This window comes from Prionailurus bengalensis, chromosome B2, assembly GCF_016509475.1.
Source record: "Prionailurus bengalensis isolate Pbe53 chromosome B2, Fcat_Pben_1.1_paternal_pri, whole genome shotgun sequence".
In the NCBI taxonomy this organism is placed as follows: domain Eukaryota; kingdom Metazoa; phylum Chordata; class Mammalia; order Carnivora; family Felidae; genus Prionailurus; species Prionailurus bengalensis.
Genome location: NC_057349.1, coordinates 49,883,440 through 49,904,227, shown reverse-complemented (window position 1 = coordinate 49,904,227; position 20,788 = coordinate 49,883,440). Strand labels below are relative to the sequence as shown.

The 20,788-nt window shown below is 43.0% G+C and overlaps 1 protein-coding gene across 1 annotated transcript; it reads right to left on the bottom strand.

Moving 5' to 3' along the window:
* Positions 1-880: 880 nt before the first annotated feature.
* Positions 881-15,142, bottom strand: TMEM14A (transmembrane protein 14A). Its single transcript, XM_043591649.1, has 5 exons — positions 15,012-15,142; positions 10,880-10,971; positions 6,400-6,501; positions 3,839-3,926; positions 881-1,650 (listed from the first exon to the last, which is right to left on the bottom strand). The coding sequence occupies exons 2-5, from the start codon at positions 10,947-10,949 to the stop codon at positions 1,611-1,613; spliced, it is 300 nt and encodes a 99-aa protein (XP_043447584.1). The 5' UTR covers positions 10,950-10,971; positions 15,012-15,142; the 3' UTR covers positions 881-1,610.
* Positions 15,143-20,788: the final 5,646 nt, after the last annotated feature.

The window sequence follows — 20,788 nt, the reverse complement described above, 5'->3', positions numbered from 1 at the left end:
CTCGTAGGCCCCTTCCTGTCTTCCTCCCTCCCTCCCTCCCTTTCCTGAATTACTTATCACTGGAAGTCTAATAACTTCCTTGAAAGTCAGTGGGGAAAGGTAACTGAACACAAGCATATGAACTCTGCTCTTCTCAGCTGGGGCTCCATTCACCATCTCATGTAAAGAGTGGGTTTGAAATCTGACACCCCTGAGTAAAGACACCAGGATCAAAATTGCGGACTTTGAGAGCTTTAAGGGACCCGGTCAACCATTTAGTCCAAATTCCTCCTTAAGGATGAGAAACTGAGACCCAGAGAGAGGAAAGACCTTCCAAAGAACATGCAACCAGTCAGTGGGAGAACTGGGCTGGAACTCAGGTCTCTTGATGTTCAGTCTGGGGCCTAAAAGTAAGTGCCCTGGACATAAAGTCATAACTATTTCTAAAAATGAAGTAGTAACTCGGGGACAAAATCATTTTTATTTCAGAATTATTACTGTTTCAGTGAGAGAGAGTATCTGCTCTTAAGGAAGAGTTCTGGCTTAAAAAAAAAAAACAAAAACCTCCTGTCCAATCACTTTCATTAATAATTGAGCATTTAAATGTTAAAAATAGGGGCACCTGGGTGGCTCAGTCGGTTGGGCGTCTGACTTCGGCTCAGGTCATGATCTCGCGGTCCGTGAGTTCGAGCCCCGCGTCAGGCTCTGTGCTGACAGCTCAGAGCCTGGAGCCTGTTTCAGATTCTGTGTCTCCCTCGCTCTCTGACCTTCCCCCGTTCATGCTCTGTCTCTCTCTGTCTCAAAAATGAATGTTAAAAAATAAATAAATAAATAAATAAATAAATGTTAAAAATCACTTGAGTATATATGGAGAGGACATTAAAATGAGAAAACCAGGTTCAAAACAGAAAGCATTTTATTTAAATACCGAATACATTCCGTCAGTATGCAGAGTGTGCTGAGAAAAAAATAACACTGGCAGTAGTACGATTAAAATGGAAGAAATATAGTTTCTAATACAACGCAAATGACAAACAGATACATGAGCATTTTGTAAAGTTCACCTTGGGCACTCCATTATCTGATAACTGGCAGTTTAATTTCAACTTCAGACCCAACTGTTTGGAATTATCAAAAAATAAAACACCCCACACATATGAAAACTGGACACAGCGAATGAAAGAGAATGTAACGATTTACTAAATATTTTTAATGAAACCATTATCAGAGAAGTAGAAAAACAGTCGAGGTTTTGTTTAAAAAAAATTACTCAAACTAGTGTTCATGTTGGAGTGTTGCTGTTGTTTTTAATGTAGAATAAGACACATAACATTCCATGCTGAAGTTCATCTTTTTTTTAAGTTTACTTATTTATTTTGAGAGAGAGAGAGAACAAGTGGGGAAGGGGCAGAAAGAGAGAGAGAATCCCAAGCAGGCTCCGCACCACCAGTTGCCAAACTTGATGCAGTGCTCGAACTCACGAACTGAGAGATCACAACCTGAGCTGCAGTTGGACGCTTACCCGACTGAGCCACCCAGGCATCCCTGAAGCTTATCTTTTAAATACAAAGTATGTGCTCTGCCCGTTACAGCAGAATCGCATGAATTTAGTTTTCAGTTCCTCCATATTTTCAGAGCAGCAGTAAGACAAGTCTCAGAATCATCATGAGGCTGGATTAAAATAAAAGAAAGGCAAGGAGCAGGTCACGCTTACGTGGCATAAGACAGGTTAGTATGTTCACCAAACCCGTACTATTACTAAACTTTGGCTTCCAGGGTTCTCTCTTGCTTCTCCTTGGAGCAGGGGTGATCTCGTTATCCCTGTACTGGAACTTCCCAGACCCAGCTGGATTAGCTACTTAAAAATGGTGATTGACTGCATGAGCAAACTCAGAACTCATTGTTCTGAAAATCTGGGATGAACCTTTATAAGAGAAAGGTTTGGAAAGAAACGCCTTTCATAAACTAGTAAAGGCAAGTGGTTTGAAAAAATAACCAAGGAGCAATTCTGGGGTGTTATTATTATAATCTCAGCTACTTTCCATTGACTGGGGTCTTGTCTTCTTGACCCAAAAACCGTGCTTCTGATTCTTTCTATCACTAAATATAATTTTTAGAACATAGCCATCACTGGAAGGCAGTCCTTGTAATCACATTCCTCCCTGACACCCACCCCCAACCAAGCCATAAGCATTATACATAGCCACACCAGAATTTCTATAGTAAAATAGAAAGGAGAAAATTAGTCATTGCATTACCACCTAGTGATAAACACTATTAACAGTGTGAAGTATTTCCTTCCTATCTTGGTTTTTTATACAAACTTTTGAGATCACACTATATTTGGTTGTTTATTTTGTTTTTATCTCCTATTGTATCATTCTAATTTTCTAATAGAAAATAGATTTTCTAATGCCACTAAACAGTTTTTGAAAACAGTGCACGTAATGCCTGCTCAGTATTTCATTATGTAGACAAAACATGTATTGAAACATTTCCTTATTGGTGAAGATTTTTAAAAATGTTTATTTATTTTGAAAGAGACAGAGAGGGAGAGGGAGAGAGGGACAGAAAGAGGGAGAGAGAGAACCAAAGCAGGCTCCATCCATGATGCCAGCACAGAGACTGACATGGGGGGAAACGTGAGATCATGACCTGAGCCTAAATCAAGAGCTAGATGCTTAATCACCTGAACCACCCAGACACTCCTCAAGTTGTTTCTAATTTTTCAATTCATCATGTGTTCCATTAGAAATAAAGTTGCAGGGCACTTGGGTAGCTCAGTCAGTTGAGCGTCCAACTTCAGCTCAGGTCATAATCTCGCAGTTGGTGAGTTTGAGCCCCACAACAGGCTTGCCACTTGTCAGCCTGTCAGTGTAGAGCCTGTTTCAGATCCTCTGTCCCCATCTCTCTGACCCTCCCCCACTTGCGCTCTCCCAAAAATAAATATTAAAAAAAATTTTTTTTTTCCACATTTATTTATTTTTGGGACAGGGAGAGACAGAGCATGAACGGGGGAGGGGCAGAGAGAGAGGGGGAGACACAGAATCAGAAACAGGCTCCAGCCTCTGAGCCATCAGCCCAGAGCCTGACGCGGGGCTCGAACTCACGGGCCGCGAGATCGTGACCTGGCTGAAGTCGGACGCTTAACCGACTGCACCACCCAGGCGCCCCAAATATTTTTTTAAAAAAAGAAAAAGAAATAAAGAAATGAAGTTGCAATAAACATCAGTCTTTGTATACATTTCATTATTTCTTTGGAAATTCCAAAGTAAAAAAGTAAAAATGTGTAACAAAGGAAATGCACATGTTGAAGGCTTTCAACATAATAAAGACAGCTTCCAGGAAGAACTAAAAATGTTACCTGTAAATTTTTACTTGGTAATATACTTAATCTCATGGATAGAATTACTAGGATCAAAATAAGAGAAACCAGAGGTTCCCTGTTATCTTTTTTAAAAATATTAACTTTCTTCCCTTAAAAACTCAAAATAAGTGTAGCAGACTATCACTATAACACTCTAAGAGAGACTGAGTATCAGATTGAAATGAATACATTTACTGTTTCAGATGAGTAAATCTTGAGGAAAAATGAGGCTGAATTTAGTTCTTTATTCTGAAAAAGGTAGGCGAGTATGTGTGCTCGATACTATAGCAACCCTACGTGTACTCCACAAAAATGTTCATCGGTACATCAATACCAAAGACTGACTGAATACATGATATTTTAAGGTTTTACAGTCACGCTTACTGTCATAAAAATTACTTTGACCTTTCAAATTAAAACTGACTCCTGCCAAAAAGTCAGCACTTCAAAATTATGGCAGAAGAAAGTACAGATCAAAATAGTTTTTCTTACCTTAAACCTGCAACCAGACCAGCTGGCATGATTTTCTTGGATCTCTTATACCTCACGCCCATTATGGTGGCCAGGAAGAAAGCTGTAACTACAAACCAAACCGATGCATGAACTGCAGTTTCAAACACATTCTCAATGCTTGCTTATGAAAAAAAAAATGCATATCATTTCAGCTTTTTAATAGAACTACTATGTGTAAGTACTGAAGTTGCTTCTTTTTTTTTTTTTAAAAATTTTTTTTTTTTAACTTTTTTTTTTTTTTTCAAGGTTTATTTATTTTTGGGACAGAGAGAGACAGAGCATGAACCGGGGAGGGGCAGAGAGAGAGGGAGACACAGAATCGGAAACAGGCTCCAGGCTCTGAGCCATCAGCCGAGAGCCCGACGCGGGGCTCGAACTCACGGACCGCGAGATCGTGACCTGGCTGAAGTCGGACGCTTAACCGACTGCGCCACCCAGGCGCCCCTGAAGTTGCTTCTTAAGAACTTAAGAACTTAAGAAGTTGCTATCTTCTTAAAAAGATAAAGTGCTCTATTAAAAGACTTTATGAATTAGCTTATTGAAAAGGTTGTTGAGTAAATAAGCATGTAAAAATCTATTCCTGAAATATGTTCAAAATAAAAAGTCTTGGTCTAACTTAAATGTCTAGGAAGGCTAGCACTGTGTCTTACTCAACTTTCCTCAGGAACACTCGGTAGTATGTCTGGATCCACAAGGGGAAATCGAATAAATGCTTAGTTAACTGAAAGTAAAGAAAATAATTGGTATCTTTTTTTTAAAAGTAAGACTTAATGAATAAAAAAAAAATACTAGGAAAAAAGGCTGACTGTTTTTAATGTGCAGCATTCAATTTTGGGAAATTGATGCCTGGAGACTAAATAACAATCATCTAGGTAATAATATTAAATTTAGAAGCATCACACCAGCCTTTTAGGAGCTGAACCAATATGGAGAGAGAAGCCATTTTATTAGGGCACTGATGTCACAATTTAATAACAGCTTTCAGGGAGCCTGAGTGGCTCAGTCGGTTAAGCATCTGACTTCAGCTCAGGTCATGATATCACAGCTTGTGAGTTTGAGCCCTGTGCTGGGCTCTGTGCTGACAGCTCAGAGCCTGGAGCCTGCTTTGGAGTCTTTGTCTCACTCTCTCTCTGCCCCTCCCCTGCTCATGCTCTGTCTCTCTCTTCTTCAAAAATAAATGAACATTAAAAAAAATTTATAAAAAAATATAAAGAAGAACAGCTTTCAAGGAACAATTGCTTGCTGATATAAAAAAAAATGATGATAAACATATGTGAAGTACTTAAACACACAAGGATAAAAAGCCCAGTATATCCACATCTTGCTGATATGTTTCTTCCTTTGATACAATTTCATTATTAAAAACTATCCCTAGAGATGCCTGGGCGGCTCAGTCAGTTAAGCAACTGACTTTGGCTCAGGTCATGATCTCTCGGTTCGTGAGTTTGAGCCCGGCATCGGGCTCTGTGCTGACAGCCCAGAGCCTGGAGCCTGCTTCAGATTGTGTGTCTCCCTTTTTCTCTGCCCCTCCCCTGCTCATTCTCTCTCTCTGTCTCTCAAAAATAAACATTAAAAAAAATTTTTTTTAACTATCCCTACCTCCTGTTTCAAACAAAGAAAAAAGTAACACACTAAGTCTCTTTCTCTCCCTCAAATACCAAACTAATACAGTTTGTCTTCATTTGTATTTTCTTCCATAACCCACCAGGGCACTTTGAATAATGATCCAATTAAATAGAGATAATTTCCAAACGTCCACTGTATTTCAAGCTGGACTACAGAAATCCAAGCATCCTGGGCCTTTAAATACACATGGGTTTCCATTTTCACTGTGGACATTCCCCTACTACACCCAACAGGGGAAGAAGCTAAGAAAGAGTCAGCCTTGGTTTTTTAGATTAAGTCTTAAGGAAAAAAAACAGGATCTAAAAGCTGCTTGTGAATTAAATAATGTGAGGCTGTCCCTTTTTACGTATTTTAATAGCAACATGAGAACTATGCTAATATGCACTTAGGGAAGTTAACAGAAAATGTAGCCATAATTCCTTTAATTTTATAATTTTATTTTTCGAGTAATAAGTTTCACAGAAATATGTTCTGTGTTTGAAAGCTTGGTAGCAATATCCTCATTTTTGATTGGGTCTGTCTAGGAAGGAACAAGAATTGTGTTCAGTCTTGACATATGCATATGCACTTGCCATGTAACTGCATGTTTTCTTTTTTTTTAATATATATATATTTTTAATGTTTATTTATTTTTGAGACAGAGAGAGACAGAGCATGAATGGGGGAGGGTCAGAGAGAGGGAGACACAGAATCTGAAACAGGCTCCAGGCTCTGAGCTGTCAGCACAGAGCCCGCCGTGGGGCTTGAACTCACGGACCACAAGATCACGACCTGAGCCGAAGTCGGCTGCTTAACCGACTGAGCCACCCAGGCGCCCCTAACTGGATGTTTTCTAGTGTACCTGGTATAGGGTATCAAAAAAAAACACTCCCAAGGTTTGACCCTTCAGAAGAGGAAAAAAATGCCTTACTTACACAGTGACAGTTTTACATCTCGCTTGTCATTTGAGACTCGGTAAGCTCCATAGCCAGCCAAAAATCCAACAAAAAGACCAGCAATCAAAGATGGAACACCACCTGGAAAAAAAATGGGCTCAGAAAGAGAAATCCCAAATGAAAGGAATTCCTTCCATTCCTTCAAGTATGATACATGCGCCTTCAAATGTATTTCTACATTTGGCACTGTAACTGACAAAGCCAAATTAAATATCAGTCTACTCATGAACAGTTTCTAAGATTTGACTGTTCCCTGCTGAACCTGAAATGCAAGGCAGAGGAATCCCGAATACACAGCAATGCCAGGGTTAAACATGGCTGTATGCCAGTGATGCTGTGAACAAGATACACAGTCATTGCAGCATGGAGCTCACTCTATTTAGAATCTCAGATTGGAATCCATTGGGGTAGGGTCAAGGCATCTTTAGTTTAAAAATATCTATAGGAAATTCAGATTGCAGCCAGGGTTAAACCATTGCAGCAATGAGCACACGCATGCAACACACACATAACACACACACACATACAGAGCAGCATCCTGAATGAGAAGCCATAGGCACTAGGTTCTATTCCTAATTCTTCCATTTGTTGCCTGCAGGACTTTGGCTAAGTCACTTAGTCCTCTGAGTTTTGTCAGCTGCAAAACAGAGTTAATAATATCATCTGTGTCAAATATATAATGGCTTAGAATGTTACAGTTGGAGGTATTAAATTCTTCATTGTTCCTCCCTTCCCGCAAATCTATTTTGCAAACACGGCAACATGATCTCTTAAAAGCATACATCTGGACAGGTCACTCCCCTAATTGAAAACCTTCAATGCTTCCCACTGCACTTAGGGAAAAATTCAAGTCTGCTCTATTATTGGAGCCTTGGCCTTCTTTCACTTCCTTGAATATGTCAAACTCTTTATTCCTCATGGCTTCTAGGCACGCTGTTCCTTGCCTGGTCTGCTCTTCCCTGCACTATTCACCTCACCAACTGCCGCTCACCTCCAGATGTCTTTGTAAGTGTTAGCTCCTCAGAGATGTCTTCTGTGATTCACTATTCTGAATGAGGACCCCCGTCAAAGTTTTCTACTATTTGTCATCATATATTTGTACACCTACCTGTATGTTTAAGGTCAGCCCCCTGACTTGCTTGTGAGCACTATCTCTTTTTGCTCACTGCTGTTTTCCAGGGCCTGACATAGTGCTGGCTACTTAGCAGCACTAGATAAATACTGACAAAACTCATGCTGGGAACTCCCTGTTAGGGGTCATGTTTAAGCAGAAGATATCAGATTAGAAAAGAGTTAAGGGGACTTAAGTATTTTCTGAAACACTTGACTAGGTCACCTTTATTAAGGTGTCTTCTCAACTCGAGATCTATGACTCTTTTCTGTATTTCCTGATGATTTCTGCACTGCTAAGATCCTCCCGACCTTAAATATGTGGAGGCGGGAGTGATGGCATCTGCACCCAAGTCTTGGTGATGTCAGGCAGCAAACAGTGGGGACAGGAATGCACACTAGCAGCCCACGTGAATGAGTACCAGGAAGGCTCCTGGGAGAATTCATCCTGCATGAGGAAGGAGCTGGGACCATGGGCTCTACCTCATAACAAAGCCATGGCTAGTGGAAGGGAGAAAGATCCTGCAAAAAAGCTCACTGTCTATGGTGGGGCTACGAAAAAAGACGTTCCAAGCTCTGCCCTGCATCCCCTTCCTCCCAGTGCTGACCTGGTTGGCGCAACCTTGGTAGGGGAGTTTTCAAAGGAACTGAAAGGTACACATGGGGGCCTCCCTCCCTCAGAGCAGGACACCAGCTCTCCTGCTCCCCTCCTCCAGAGGGGCTGCTGTGCCCTGACCTTGAACTAGAGTAGGAAGGTGTGAAGCCAGGTTCAGTCCTGGTATAGGAGAAGGCCAAGTGAGCCTTCTGGCCATCTTTAGCTTTGAGCACTGGCCACCTGGCTCAGAAAGAGCCTCAAAATCATAGTGTCCCCCTGGCTATGCACTTCTCTGGGGACTTATATGGGAGAGGGGTGAACCCAGAACTCAGTGCTCAGCATCCTGCCACTGTGCTGCCTCTTTCCACTTTCTCTGCCCCCAGCAAGAAAAGAAATCTCCGTCCCTCACTTTGACCCACGCTATGTCAGGCAGCTGGTCTAGTATAGGATTCAGATATACTTGTCTTCTTACCAAACACCTTTTGGACATCACATCATTAACCTACCCAACATTGTTCTTTTTTTTTTTTTAATTTTTATTTTTTAACGCTTATTCATTTTTGAGAGACAGAGACAGAGCATGAGTGGGGGAGGGGCAGAGAGAGAGGGAGACGCAGAATGCGAAGCAGGCTCCAGGCTCTGAGCTATCAGCATAGAGCCCAACGCGGGGCTGGAACTCACAAACTGCGAGATCATGACCTGAGGTGAAGTCAGACGCTCAACCGACTGAGCCACCCAGGCACCCCCAACATTATTCTTAATAACTGTCCCTTGGAATGGTCTCCTGACCCAAGTGCACAGGATTCATGTCTTGGGAAGACGTAAGTAAAATCAGAAAGCATCGACTCACTTTATACAAAAGTTCTAAGACCTCAAGACCACAAGCAGCTTAGAATATAATACAGAATACAAAACTAGGAAAAGGTATTTTGCTCCACTGGCCCATAGACCCTCCCATTGGCAGGACAGTAACAACAGAAACAACAAGGGTATTAAACCTTTCTTCTGGGCCAGGCACTGTGTGAAATGTGTTACATGCATTATCTTATTTCATCCTAATGGATTAATATACAAATGAGGGATTCAACCCAAAAGCTAAAACAATTCACACAAGTATCTGAGCTAGTAAGCAGTAGTGTCATGAGGAGAATCTAGGAATGCTTAATTCTGTGGCCTGTGTACTCTTAACCTACATTATACAAGAGTGGGCTTCTTTGTGAACACATGCCCCCAGGAGCTTCCCAGATCACTTATTTGGGGGCTCTTGTAGGAGGCCAGGCAACCATATTGTGCAGCTGAGCAACAAGCACGTGCCCTCAGAGACCTTACAGCGAATGTGATTTCATTTGTTCCCAAAGAGATCTGGGTTAGAATGTAAAGTAATCCTTGTCTCTCTGCCCCTCTCCACCCCTAGCTGCCCCAACACACACACACACACACACACACACACACACACACACACACACACACAGCCTTCTTCCCACCCCTCTAAGAGGCAAGTAAAAATGTTCAGGTGTGCTCTTCTGTTCCGTAACAAGAAGTTATTTAGACACATCTTTGACAAGGGAAATGTTTTTCAGTAACAATCCTATCAGAATTTTAAACTCAGTCCTCCTTAAAGTAGATTATAAAACATGAACTTTTGAGTAGTGGTTTACAGGTCTTCGGTGCCATGATTTTTTCATCAAATACATATCCACGATGCTACACGTATTGAGAGAGAAAATAAGAACAACAAACAAAAGTCTAAGTGATTTACAGGCTCTTGGAAATCTTAGAAAATAATGTTTTGGGGCTCCTGGATGGCTCAGTTGGTTAAGCATCCAACTTCAGCTCAGGTCATGATCTCAGGATTCGTGGGTTCAAGCCCCGTATCAGGCTCTGTGCTGACAGCTCAGAGCCTGGAGCCTGCTTTGGATTCTGTGTGTGTGTGTCTCTCTCTCTCTAACCCCTCCCTTGTTCACACACACACACACACTCTCTCTCTCTCAAGAATAAATAAACATTAAAAAGAAAAGAAAATAATTTGTTTAAACCTGCCTCCCCTGAGTCCCTACAGAGACCTGTGCTTCTGGCCTTGGACTTTTTAGCAATCTCTAAATAAGGAGTAACTCTAATAACTCTGTAGACCTGGCTTTTTCACTCAAGTTGAAGTCCACCAATGTCACAAATATAACACTCTTTGAAATATAACTTCATTTTTAAAATTTCATGAAAATATAAGAAACAGAAATATGAGACACCATGACTAAAAATACTTCTACCTTAAAACAAAGCAAAATATGAAACTTGGCCTTTTATTTTTCTCCATGAAAACCCTTTGATTTATCAACTGGGTTTCTTCTTCTTTTGGATACAGATGAAGAGACAACTTCAGATATGATACCTAAGTATTTAACAAATTTTCCTCTGCAAAACATAATCTCAACATAAGTCAGTTTTTGATACTGTGAGTATGTAAACAAATGAAAATCTTCCTTTGATAATAAGCGCATAGCCCTGAGGTAGTTAAATCAATTAATTATGTAATTGATAATGATGGGTGAAGAGAGACCCAGAAAGCCAGGCTAGAATGCTCTGTCACACCCAGCCCCACTTCCCTCTATGGCTCCCTTCCATGCACGACATGCTGGTCCTCAGCCACCTCTAGGACATCTTTAGCTTCTTGTCTTACTTACAAACCCTCAGATAATCTTAGCACAATCACCAACCTCCCACCAAGTCCCTTTGATGAAAAATATGGTTAGGGCTTACCTCTCCGCTTATATCCCAAAATGCTTCCAAAAGTCACAAGGGCCGCATAACCAAAACCAATCAGGTCCATTGGCAAGGTTGCAATTCTAAAGCTGGGGAAAGGGATAAGTTTTACAAAATAAAAAGAACTGGGAGCAGTATATGTATATAAAAATGATACGCATTCCACAGAATTACAGAGATTAATTTCTCTAATCTACTAAAAAAAGGAAAGGTCAAAGACATCCACACGTAATCAATAGTAAATCGTGGGCGCCTGGGTGGCTCAGTCGGTTGAGTGTCCAATTTTGGCTCAGGTCATGATCTCACAGTCCATGAGTTCCAACCACACGCCAGGCACTCTGCTGACAGCTCAGAGCCTGGGATCTGCTTGGATTCTGTGTCTCCCTCTCTCTCTGCCCCTCCCCCATTCATGCTCTGTCTCTGTTTCAAAAATAAACAATTAAAAAAAATTTTTAAAAATCAGTAGTAAATCACTGAAGAATATTAATGAAACCTTGCACAAAATTAAGTGAGCTATGAGAATATCTTATCGTGCCTCATAGCAGCAGTTGAAACATGTATCCAGGGGTGAGAAGTTCCATTAAAATCCTGCCCAGGAGTCTATAAGATGTCAGAGAAAGTGTGCTGGCTACAGGCTGGAGATATGGGTACTGGCACTAGCAGGTTGTTGGCCCTTGGACTATGACCTATCCCTGATGTCAACTCGCCCCAAAGCAAGGGGAGTAGACGAGATGTTCCTTGCAGCTTTTAAATTTCTGATTCCTAGTGGTGCTTTACGTATCTTAATGCTTTTACATCTGTATTTCCTCCGTGGGGAAAGTATCTTTGTACATACAAGGAATAGCGTATGAGATTTCTTTGTAGTTTTATAGTGTTTTCACTGCTCACCATTTAAGTTAACTTAGTCTCTTATCCTCTGTACCAACTGGTAACAAACTGACCCAGAAGAACAGAAGAGAGGAAGCCAGAAGTTAGTGTGAGGAAGGGTCTGTGGGGAGGGAATTTGAGGTCCAGGAGATGATGGCACTGAGGAGGCACTAGTGAAAAATCCTCAACATCCATGGGAAGCAGAATTAAAAGAGAAGAACTCATCTGTGTCCAAGAAATGGTGCTACAGTATTGAACACATAGGAAGGACCTGTGTTCAAAAACCATTGTCAATTGAATGATATGAACACATAATAATAATGGGGATGAAGATGTTTTGGAGCAATTACCATTCGAGAGCCTTACATCAACACATTTAATTATTACTACAACCCTCTTAGGGAAGTGCTATCATTATTATCCCTGCTTTCCAGATAAGCTGACTGAGGCACAGAAAAGGCCAGCAATACTCCTGAGGCCACACAGAAGAACCAAGATTACAGACTCAGAGAAGTCTCATTCCTAACCACTAGCAATAATACCTCTGATAACTGAGTTAGCTGTTTGAAAAAAGTGAATGTGCAAATAAAACTAATGTTCTTCAGAGTTTTTAAATTCTGGATCAGTCACTTCTGTTTGGTCTCGCTGCTTAAAGCTGTGGCCTTCCATTGGGTGACTTACCATCTTCAGCTCTGTGAGCTTCTCATGGTCAGTCCTACCGTCCTACCTCCTGTCTTCCCCCAAGAGTTAATCATATTCCACAATGTACGCTTGCCTCCAAACCTGATGCCACTACTTACTAGCTATGTAACACTAGGCATGTTCCCTAATTTCTCTGCAATTCAGTGTCTCCATCTGTAAAATAGGGATAATAAAATTACCTGCCTCACAGAGTTGTGTTAATTAAATGAGATACTAGTGTAAAGTGCTTAGAACAGTGCCTGGCACATACTGAGAACTCAACAAATATTAGCTGTTCTAATCATGATCATTCTTCTCTTTCACCTTTACACTCATTTTGGAGTTTGACATGTGTAAGGCCATAACTATAACAGCACACTGACAAATAACTGAGGTAGTGTGAATTTATGATTCAGGCATTCAATGAATCAAACCGTAATATTACAACTTATACTGAATTCCACCTCACAACTATTGGGTGTCTTCTTTGTGCAAGGCAGTAGGAAGCAATGGAAAGCCCTTGGACTTGGCTCTGGTCTTCCAGGACTTGCAGTGCTGCACAGCAGAGGAGGCAGATGTGTTAATGAGCCCTAGGAGGAGAGGCATGGGCACCATAACAAGCAGTGGTGCCTAATGAGACATGGGAGCCTAAGGAAGGATTCCTAGAGCAAGTGCGGTCCCAGCTGGGACCTTAGGCAGAGGAGTGAGCCAAGTGAAAAGGGTGGCAAGGAAGGGTGTGTTCTAGGCAGCCAGGAGAACATGTGCAAAAGCCCAGGGGCACGAGAAAGCATGGCATGTTTTCAAAATGGACGGGTGTGCAAGGGGGTTGTGAAGAGTGAGGGGCTGGTGAAAAAGACAGGGCCAGGACACATGTAAACCCTATAAAGGGAGGCTGGGTTCCGTCTCAAGGGCGGTAAGGGATGAATGAAGGGAGCCTCACAACCAGACTTAATTCCAGCAAGTGCTTCCTGGCTGCAGTAGTGGGAGATGGATGGAGTGAGGCAGGAAAATAAGCTAAGCAAGAGATGATGGCAGCCTGGCCTAGAGACATGGCAACGAGGGTGGGTCAGATTTGAGAGAGGATCAGGAAATAGAATCAATAAGTCTGGATGTGGGAGTGTCAGGGGTGGGGGTGGGAGGATAAGTCAGAGATGACTCATCTCTAGGTCTCTGGCTTGGACCACTAGGAAGGAGAGGTGGGAGGCAGGTGAGCCTTGATGCTATTCTGAGACAGGGAGCACTAGAACAGCAGGAGGCATGTGGTGGCAGGAGGAGGCAGGTCACCAGGAATGATGGGACCTATTTGAGACATAATCTAAGATGCCTGACACACAGCGAGGAAAACACAGTTATATAAAGATCTGAAGCTTATGAGAGATCACTCATCATGAGGTAGTAATTTGGGGACCTGATTTTCTTCTTAAGCCAACCACCTGGCATAAAAGGCTGATTCTTCTCCCTCCTCTGAGCCCCCAGCTCTTCTTCTGACTCTCTCCTGGGGCCCCACCCCTTTCTACCTGGTGTAGAGTTACTTAGGTTGGGCTCCCCTCCGTATCTCCCTCCAAGCCAGTCAAACTCCTCCAGGGCTAAGCTCAAGTCCAGTTCATCTTCCTCCTCCCCACAGCACAAACCTCACTGCCATGCACAAGGCAGGTGCTTAGAAAATACTTGAATGAACGCATGAGTGACCCAAAGGAACAACTGCCTGAAGGAAGACATTCTGTAAGTGAGCCTCAGGATAGCTCTATTGCCATGATACAGCCTGTTCTTTAATCTCTTTACTGAACTGGGTGTTCTGAGGAGGCAAAACAAATCTATTCCCAATCCTTGTAAGAAGTCTCTATACTCACAGGGAAAATGCAGACAAAAAGCAATCACCCCTCTTGCTCCATTTCCATGGCAAGACCATATGACCTGCCCAAAACTACACATGAAAGCGATGGAAGTGGGAGACGATGTGCGATGTGCGCTTTGCATCACATGCTCCCATCGCAAACGCTATGCCGGCCGGACACTTGGAAAGGCCAGAAAGCATCTTGGGTGCAATGCAGCAAAATGATTTACTGCACCGCGTACAAAACCAGATGACAGGGCCCTGCCTTGCCCCTAAACCTCCAAAATTTAGGGAACCCACTAAGAGATTTTTCCGTAAGCTACTACGTAAAAAGCTACCTATCTTTGTACTCGCTGGGGCTCGAAAGACACATTTTCGACTGAAGTCTGGGTGGTACTGGGAAGGTTAAAACTATTTTTGCAATGGTCCGAGAGCCCCATCCCTTCCCCACCTCTCCCTAGCTCCAGAAAAGTAGGAAGGAGGACAGGTGGGAGATTCGGGACCACGGAAGGAAGAAATCTGGGGAATCCCCAAGAGGTGGAGCGAAGCGATCCCTGGAAGAAGCAGCCTCCATCCCCTGCAAAATCCTCCCAAGGTCCTCAGCACCTTTGCTTAGAGCAGTGCCTTTACAAGAAAATTCAGGGGAGGACGTTCTCGACTGCGAGGTGTACAGCACCCAGCAGCCCCGAGCCCTCCCCGCGGATCATAAGTGAAATCTCAGGGGCCAGCTGCAGGCTAACTTCGTACCTGGTATCCGGAAGCGGTCCCCGCTGCCAGCGCCTCCCGACTAGGCGCGCTACCTTCCCGCACTCTGCCCGGGCCGCTTGTTCCGGGAGGCGCCTTCCCTGCAGCGCGCATGCGCCACGGCCTGCACTCTCAGCTGCGTGTGCCCCGCGCAGGCTCGCGGGGCTGAACAGAGGAGGCCAGTCAGCTATCCCGTCACCTGCTTGGTCAGCCGGGCTGGGCTGGGCTTTCGACTCTGGCCCTGAGCCAGGGGTTGGGCGGGGCGGAGAGGCATCCGCAGAGAGTGGTTTGGGTGTAGCAGGGATCCTAGAAGGTGGAGTTTTAACTGTGAGGCTCATTCATCACTCAGGGGACACTTGGGGACCTCACAACAGCAACCTCGGCCTTTTACAAACTCGATTGTCCTCATTTTCAGTGTGGGGAGCTAAGGTTCAGACAGGTGAAATGATTTAGTTATCCACGGTGTCAGCTCCTAAGTGGGGTACAAAGATTAGAGTCCCAAGTTTATCTGGTTTCAAGGCCAGAGCAACCTCTATTTTACTACCCTATCTACAAGGTCATGTAGATGTGGGGAGATCAGGATCCTGATTTTATACCTCAAGCCCAGGATTTGCTGGGCTTCAGTACATGAAGAGAAAGATATAGACTGGCAGACTTGGAAAGCACTTTAAGTCCGGTCCCAGGATAATCCCTGCCTAGGAATGAATCTTAAATGGATTTAGAATTCGGCTTCCTGGCAACACCTTCTCATCTCACGCCAGTTTTGCTGGGTAAGCCGCATACAGTAGCTCCAACCCAACCCTCTTCCATATAGAACAGCCCTTCATATATTGTCAGAAGGCGGTCATCTAGGAGTCATCAAGCAGCTCTAGGGGTGTTGCTGGACTGGGAATGACAGCAGAGTTTCTTAAAATTAAAAAAAAACAACCCTAAGAATATACATTAAATCTTGTGAAATTTTTTTGCCAAACCTATTCCTTGTGCTTAAAAGTGCTTCAGGAAAGGAATGTAACTAACTTATGAGAAGTCTAAGTCCCAGGGAGTTAATATGATTGCTGAAGGTTCACAGGAGAGTTTATGACAGGCAATGGAATATGGAGGAGGGGGGAAGTGGTACCTAAAATTTGACTCTGAGTCCCAGCTGTCTTTTCCATCCCCTTCTATGTCCATCCTTACCCTAGCCCTCCATCCTCCCCCCCCCCCCCGACGCCCCCTTGCCTCCAGATTCCCAGGACAATTTTCCTATTCATAATAAAACAGAAAACCCTCTTGGAATGCCTCATTATCTTTACCTGATATGACCTTTAGTAAATAACTTGCCCCTGGATTTCAGTGCCTGGATTTATAAGATGCTTCTCAGACTAGGTGCTCTCAGAGATCCCTTCCACCCCTGTCACTGAGGTATTAGAAGCTGGAAACAGTCCCATGATATTCCTACTCAAGGCATTTTCACCTGAACCTAAAAGGAACTCTCTATTATGGGAATTCCATATTGTTGTGCATTTGGGATCAGGAAGGTTCTTAGGCAAAGGGGCCAGCGTCCTCTCAACTCATACGCCAGCTAATGGTAAGGTTAGAACACAAGGCGAGGGTGCCACAAAGCATTCGTCTCCACCTGTTTGTAAAGCTGTCTATTCATGATCTGCAGTAGAGACAGATGGCACTCCAATGTGCCATCAACCCTCTTTGGAAGTCTGGAAAAATATATACAACCAAATACATAGGACTGCCAAGGAAGCCAGTTTTATTGAAACACAGTTATCAAATTATTAAAAATATATCTGGGATATAATAGATGTGCTGCTGCTTTAAATTACAGGATTTCAGAATAGGTAAATAATTACCATAATTCCCAAGTAGTGCTATACATAAACAACACTTTGAAGTATCTGTAACACGTGAATGTCTGTGATTCCTAGTGATGACAGAGCCACAAGTACTAATCCCACAGGGGTTTGTTGACTATGAAAGAAATACTAGACTTTAGTTAGAAGTTAGTGGATGTAGGGGCGCCTGGGTGGCGCAGTCGGTTAAGCGTCCGACTTCAGCCAGGTCACGATCTCGCGGTCTGTGAGTTCTTTTTAGGGGCACCTGCGTGGCTCAGTTGGTTGAGTGTCTGGCTTTGGCCCAGTCATGATAGCATGGTTTGTGGGTTCAAGCCCCATGTCAGGCTCTGTGCTGACAGCTCAGAGCCTGGAGCCTGCTTCAGATTCTGTGTCTCCCTCTCTCTCTACCCTCCCCTGCTCATGTTCTGTCTCTCTCTCAAAAATAAACAGTAAATATAAATAAATAAATAAATAAATAAATAAATAAATAAATAAATAAAAAATAAATAAAAAATAAATAAAATGTCTGTCCTTTTTAAACACTCTGAAGCACACTGGATGTCACCATAAGTTAAACATCTCCTTCTCAGGGAAAATGGTTTTAAGGCACAGAGGTAATGTGAACTGGTAAAACTGAAGTTGGATTCCAAATAAGTTGCTGCTTTAGTAAAGAAAATAAAGTCACGTTTAACTTGATTGCCCTTTTCTGGTGACTTTTTTGTTTTTTTAAATTTTTTTTTTCAACGTTTATTTTTTTGGGGACAGAGAGAGACAGAGCATGAACGGGGGAGGGGCAGAGAGAGAGGGAGACACAGAATTGGAAACAGGCTCCAGGCTCTGAGCCATCAGCCCAGAGCCTGACGCGGGGCTCGAACTCACGGACCGCGAGATCGTGACCTGGCTGAAGTCGGACGCTTAACCGACTGCGCCACCCAGGCGCCCTGACTTTTTTGTTTTTTAATTTTAGTTCTGAAGCAGTCTTATTTCTAAAAAATGAATCATTTTTCCACCATACGAGTTTTTGTCTCAACCTACACATAACATCAAACCGCTCAGATGCAGTCAGTTCATCCTTCTCTAAGTTTCTTATTCCCCCTTCAAAAATCATCAAACAGTTTTGGAGAAACAGCATATAAATGTCTGTTTCCTATTTCTCCATTCTCATCCTCAATATATTTCCAAATCAAAGAAGGACATTCTTCTTGTCCTACATTTTGAAAGTATGATTTTATGGCAGGCAAACAGTTTAGTATCTTTTCTGTGGCTTGGAGCAAGGACATCCATCTTGTAGTCATGTGTCTAACGAGGCTATCTCCTTCCACTTCTACAAAGTAAAAAATATCATTAAGAGCTTTTGCACAATTTAAAAAAATGTTTATTTATTTTTGAGAGAGAGAGAGTGTGTATGGGAGGGGCAGAGAGAGAGAGGGAGACAGAGGATCTAAAGCAGGCTCTGAGCTGACAGCAGCGAGCCTGCTGTGGGGCCTGAACTCATGAACTGTGAGATAATGACCTCAGCCAAGTCGCATGCTTAACTGACTGAGCCACCCAGGTGCCCTGAGAGCTTCTGTACATTTTGAGGAAACTGAAAAGTGACCCAGACTTTCATTATGAGTCTCAATATCACATTTAAGCAAATCACAACCCTTTTTAGCAATGCTGTATACAAGATGTGCAAGACATTGAACAGGTAAGATCTTTTCCTTTTCTTTGGTGAGACACTTCGAGACTGAATGGGATTTGCCAAAATTTACATTGGCACTGTTTGATGAATATGCAGATAGATGAGCTATGTCTAGTTTGTATTTGGATAAAATATCAACAATCTTCTGCTTTATGATTTCAGCAGTTTCATTAAAATCCTCATAGAAATCCAGAAGACATGGGGCACCTGGGTGGCTCAGTAGGTTAAGCCTCTGATTCTTGATCTCAGCTCAAGTCTTGAGTTCAAACCCCACATTGGGCTCCACGCTGGGCATGAAGCCTACTTAAAAAAGAAAAAGAAAGAAAGAAATTAAGAAGACGATTTGTGGGGCGCCTGGGTGGCGCAGTCGGTTAAGTGTCCGACTTCAGCCAGGTCACGATCTCACGGTCCGTGAGTTCGAGCCCCGCCTCAGGCTCTGGGCTGATGGCTCAGAGCCTGGAGCCTGTTTCCGATTCTGTGTCTCCCTCTCTCTCTGCCCCTTCCCCGTTCATGCTCTGTCTCTCTCTGTCCCAAAATTAAATAAACGTTGAAAAAAAAAAATAAAAAAGAAGACGATTTGAAATCCATTTTTTTAAGTCAAAGTACCTAAGAATGAGAGGGAACATTTTTTGTTGCCGTGGGTTGATGCATTGCTTAAAGTTGAAGACTGTAGAAAGCATGATGGTTGGGGAGAAATGACTAAATCAGCTCTACACCGTAAGGGGCAAACACCTCCATTATCAAAATTTCTCCTTTTGTTTGCCTGCAGGATATTTTAGTTGCAACCCCTGAGTCAGGAAAAGTAACTTTACTCAGTTTCATAGAGCAATCAAGGGAGCCATATGATAATGTTTGTTTGCGTGGTATACCCAAGCTAATTCAGCAGCTGCTATTTTTGACTGAACATTGGTGTCTTTTGGGGGAATAAAAACACTTTGATTGGTTTAGAGGCACTCGCCTGTCTCACTCTTAACTGGTGAGATTTAGTCTCCATGTGTTTTCACATCCCCTTCTCCACCATGCCTAATCCCCAATTCTTTTCTGCATATTGTGCAGTATGCTCTGTTTTGGTTATTTACCTCCCTGATCCAGTTGTATGTCTCCTTCCATTTGTCATTAAAGCAACACAGTTGATTAGCCTTCTTTTTTGGTGATGGGATTGTTGGTACTATAATCGTTCTCATTTTCATTACCTGACTTCTTAGAAAACATGGTCACAATAAAGTCAAAGACAGACTGTAATATTCATAATTACAACACACTGCAGTCACTCTCGGTGCAACAGTGCATGGACAAACCATTACTGTAAACTGCAAATTGTGGTTGACAACACCAGTGGTCAGAAGGAAAGTGGGCAACAGCAACTACAGAAGGTGCAAAATCTCTGCCATATCCATTTGACGCTAAAGACAGTGTTGCTTTCAGCCCCTCTTTTTGGGCCACTGGGTCTGGTACTTTTCCTCCAGTCTGCCACACTCATTGCCAAAAACTAAAGCCTATCATATCCAGGGAAGAGTTTTCCAGGACACGATACTTTCGATGTTAAATTGAGATGACTGATTACCTCACTGGGTCCCCAATTATCCAAGGACTAGCTCTTCAGAAGCAGGAAGCCTCTGGACACCTTGCTTCTAGAATATTTATCACAGGTTTCTCTTATTTAAGAGTTATGAAAACAGAGCCCTGTCTTTTGTTGGACTCTGGAACCAGTGAAAACTCAATGGCCTTAATCTGGAAACACAGACAAAGCTCAGGGCTGGTGCCTCCTCCAACTCAGAACCTAAAGGGAACTCAGAGGAGGGAAGACACCCAATGTCAGAGGAGGAGAAAGAAGTCCTGCTGAGCAGAACTCCAGCCAGCCAAGGAAGGAAGGAAAAACTCAGCCACAGGTGATTGATGGAGAGCATAAACCACACTTTTGGGAGGCACTCACCTCCTAAAACTTGCCAAAGTACTCCCTATCCTCTCCTCTGCAGCTTTGGGGCTCAGACCCGCAACAAAGATGTTCTTCACATGATCCTTCTTCACAGAGATGGCACTTTTGGGGTTCATGCTATGGCCATCCAGCCTGTGCTCCTTCTGGTCTAGGACCTGTTTCCGCAGAGAAGCAGATTGACCAACTGTCCAGGCTTGTCCAGGATGCAGGGATTGGGGGACTTTCAGTGCTAAAACCAGAAGTGAGGGGTTTCTGGGAAGCAGGACTTTCAGTGTGAAAACCAGAACTAAGGGATTTCCCAGGTTGAGGGACTAACTAAAACTCGAGACTCAGG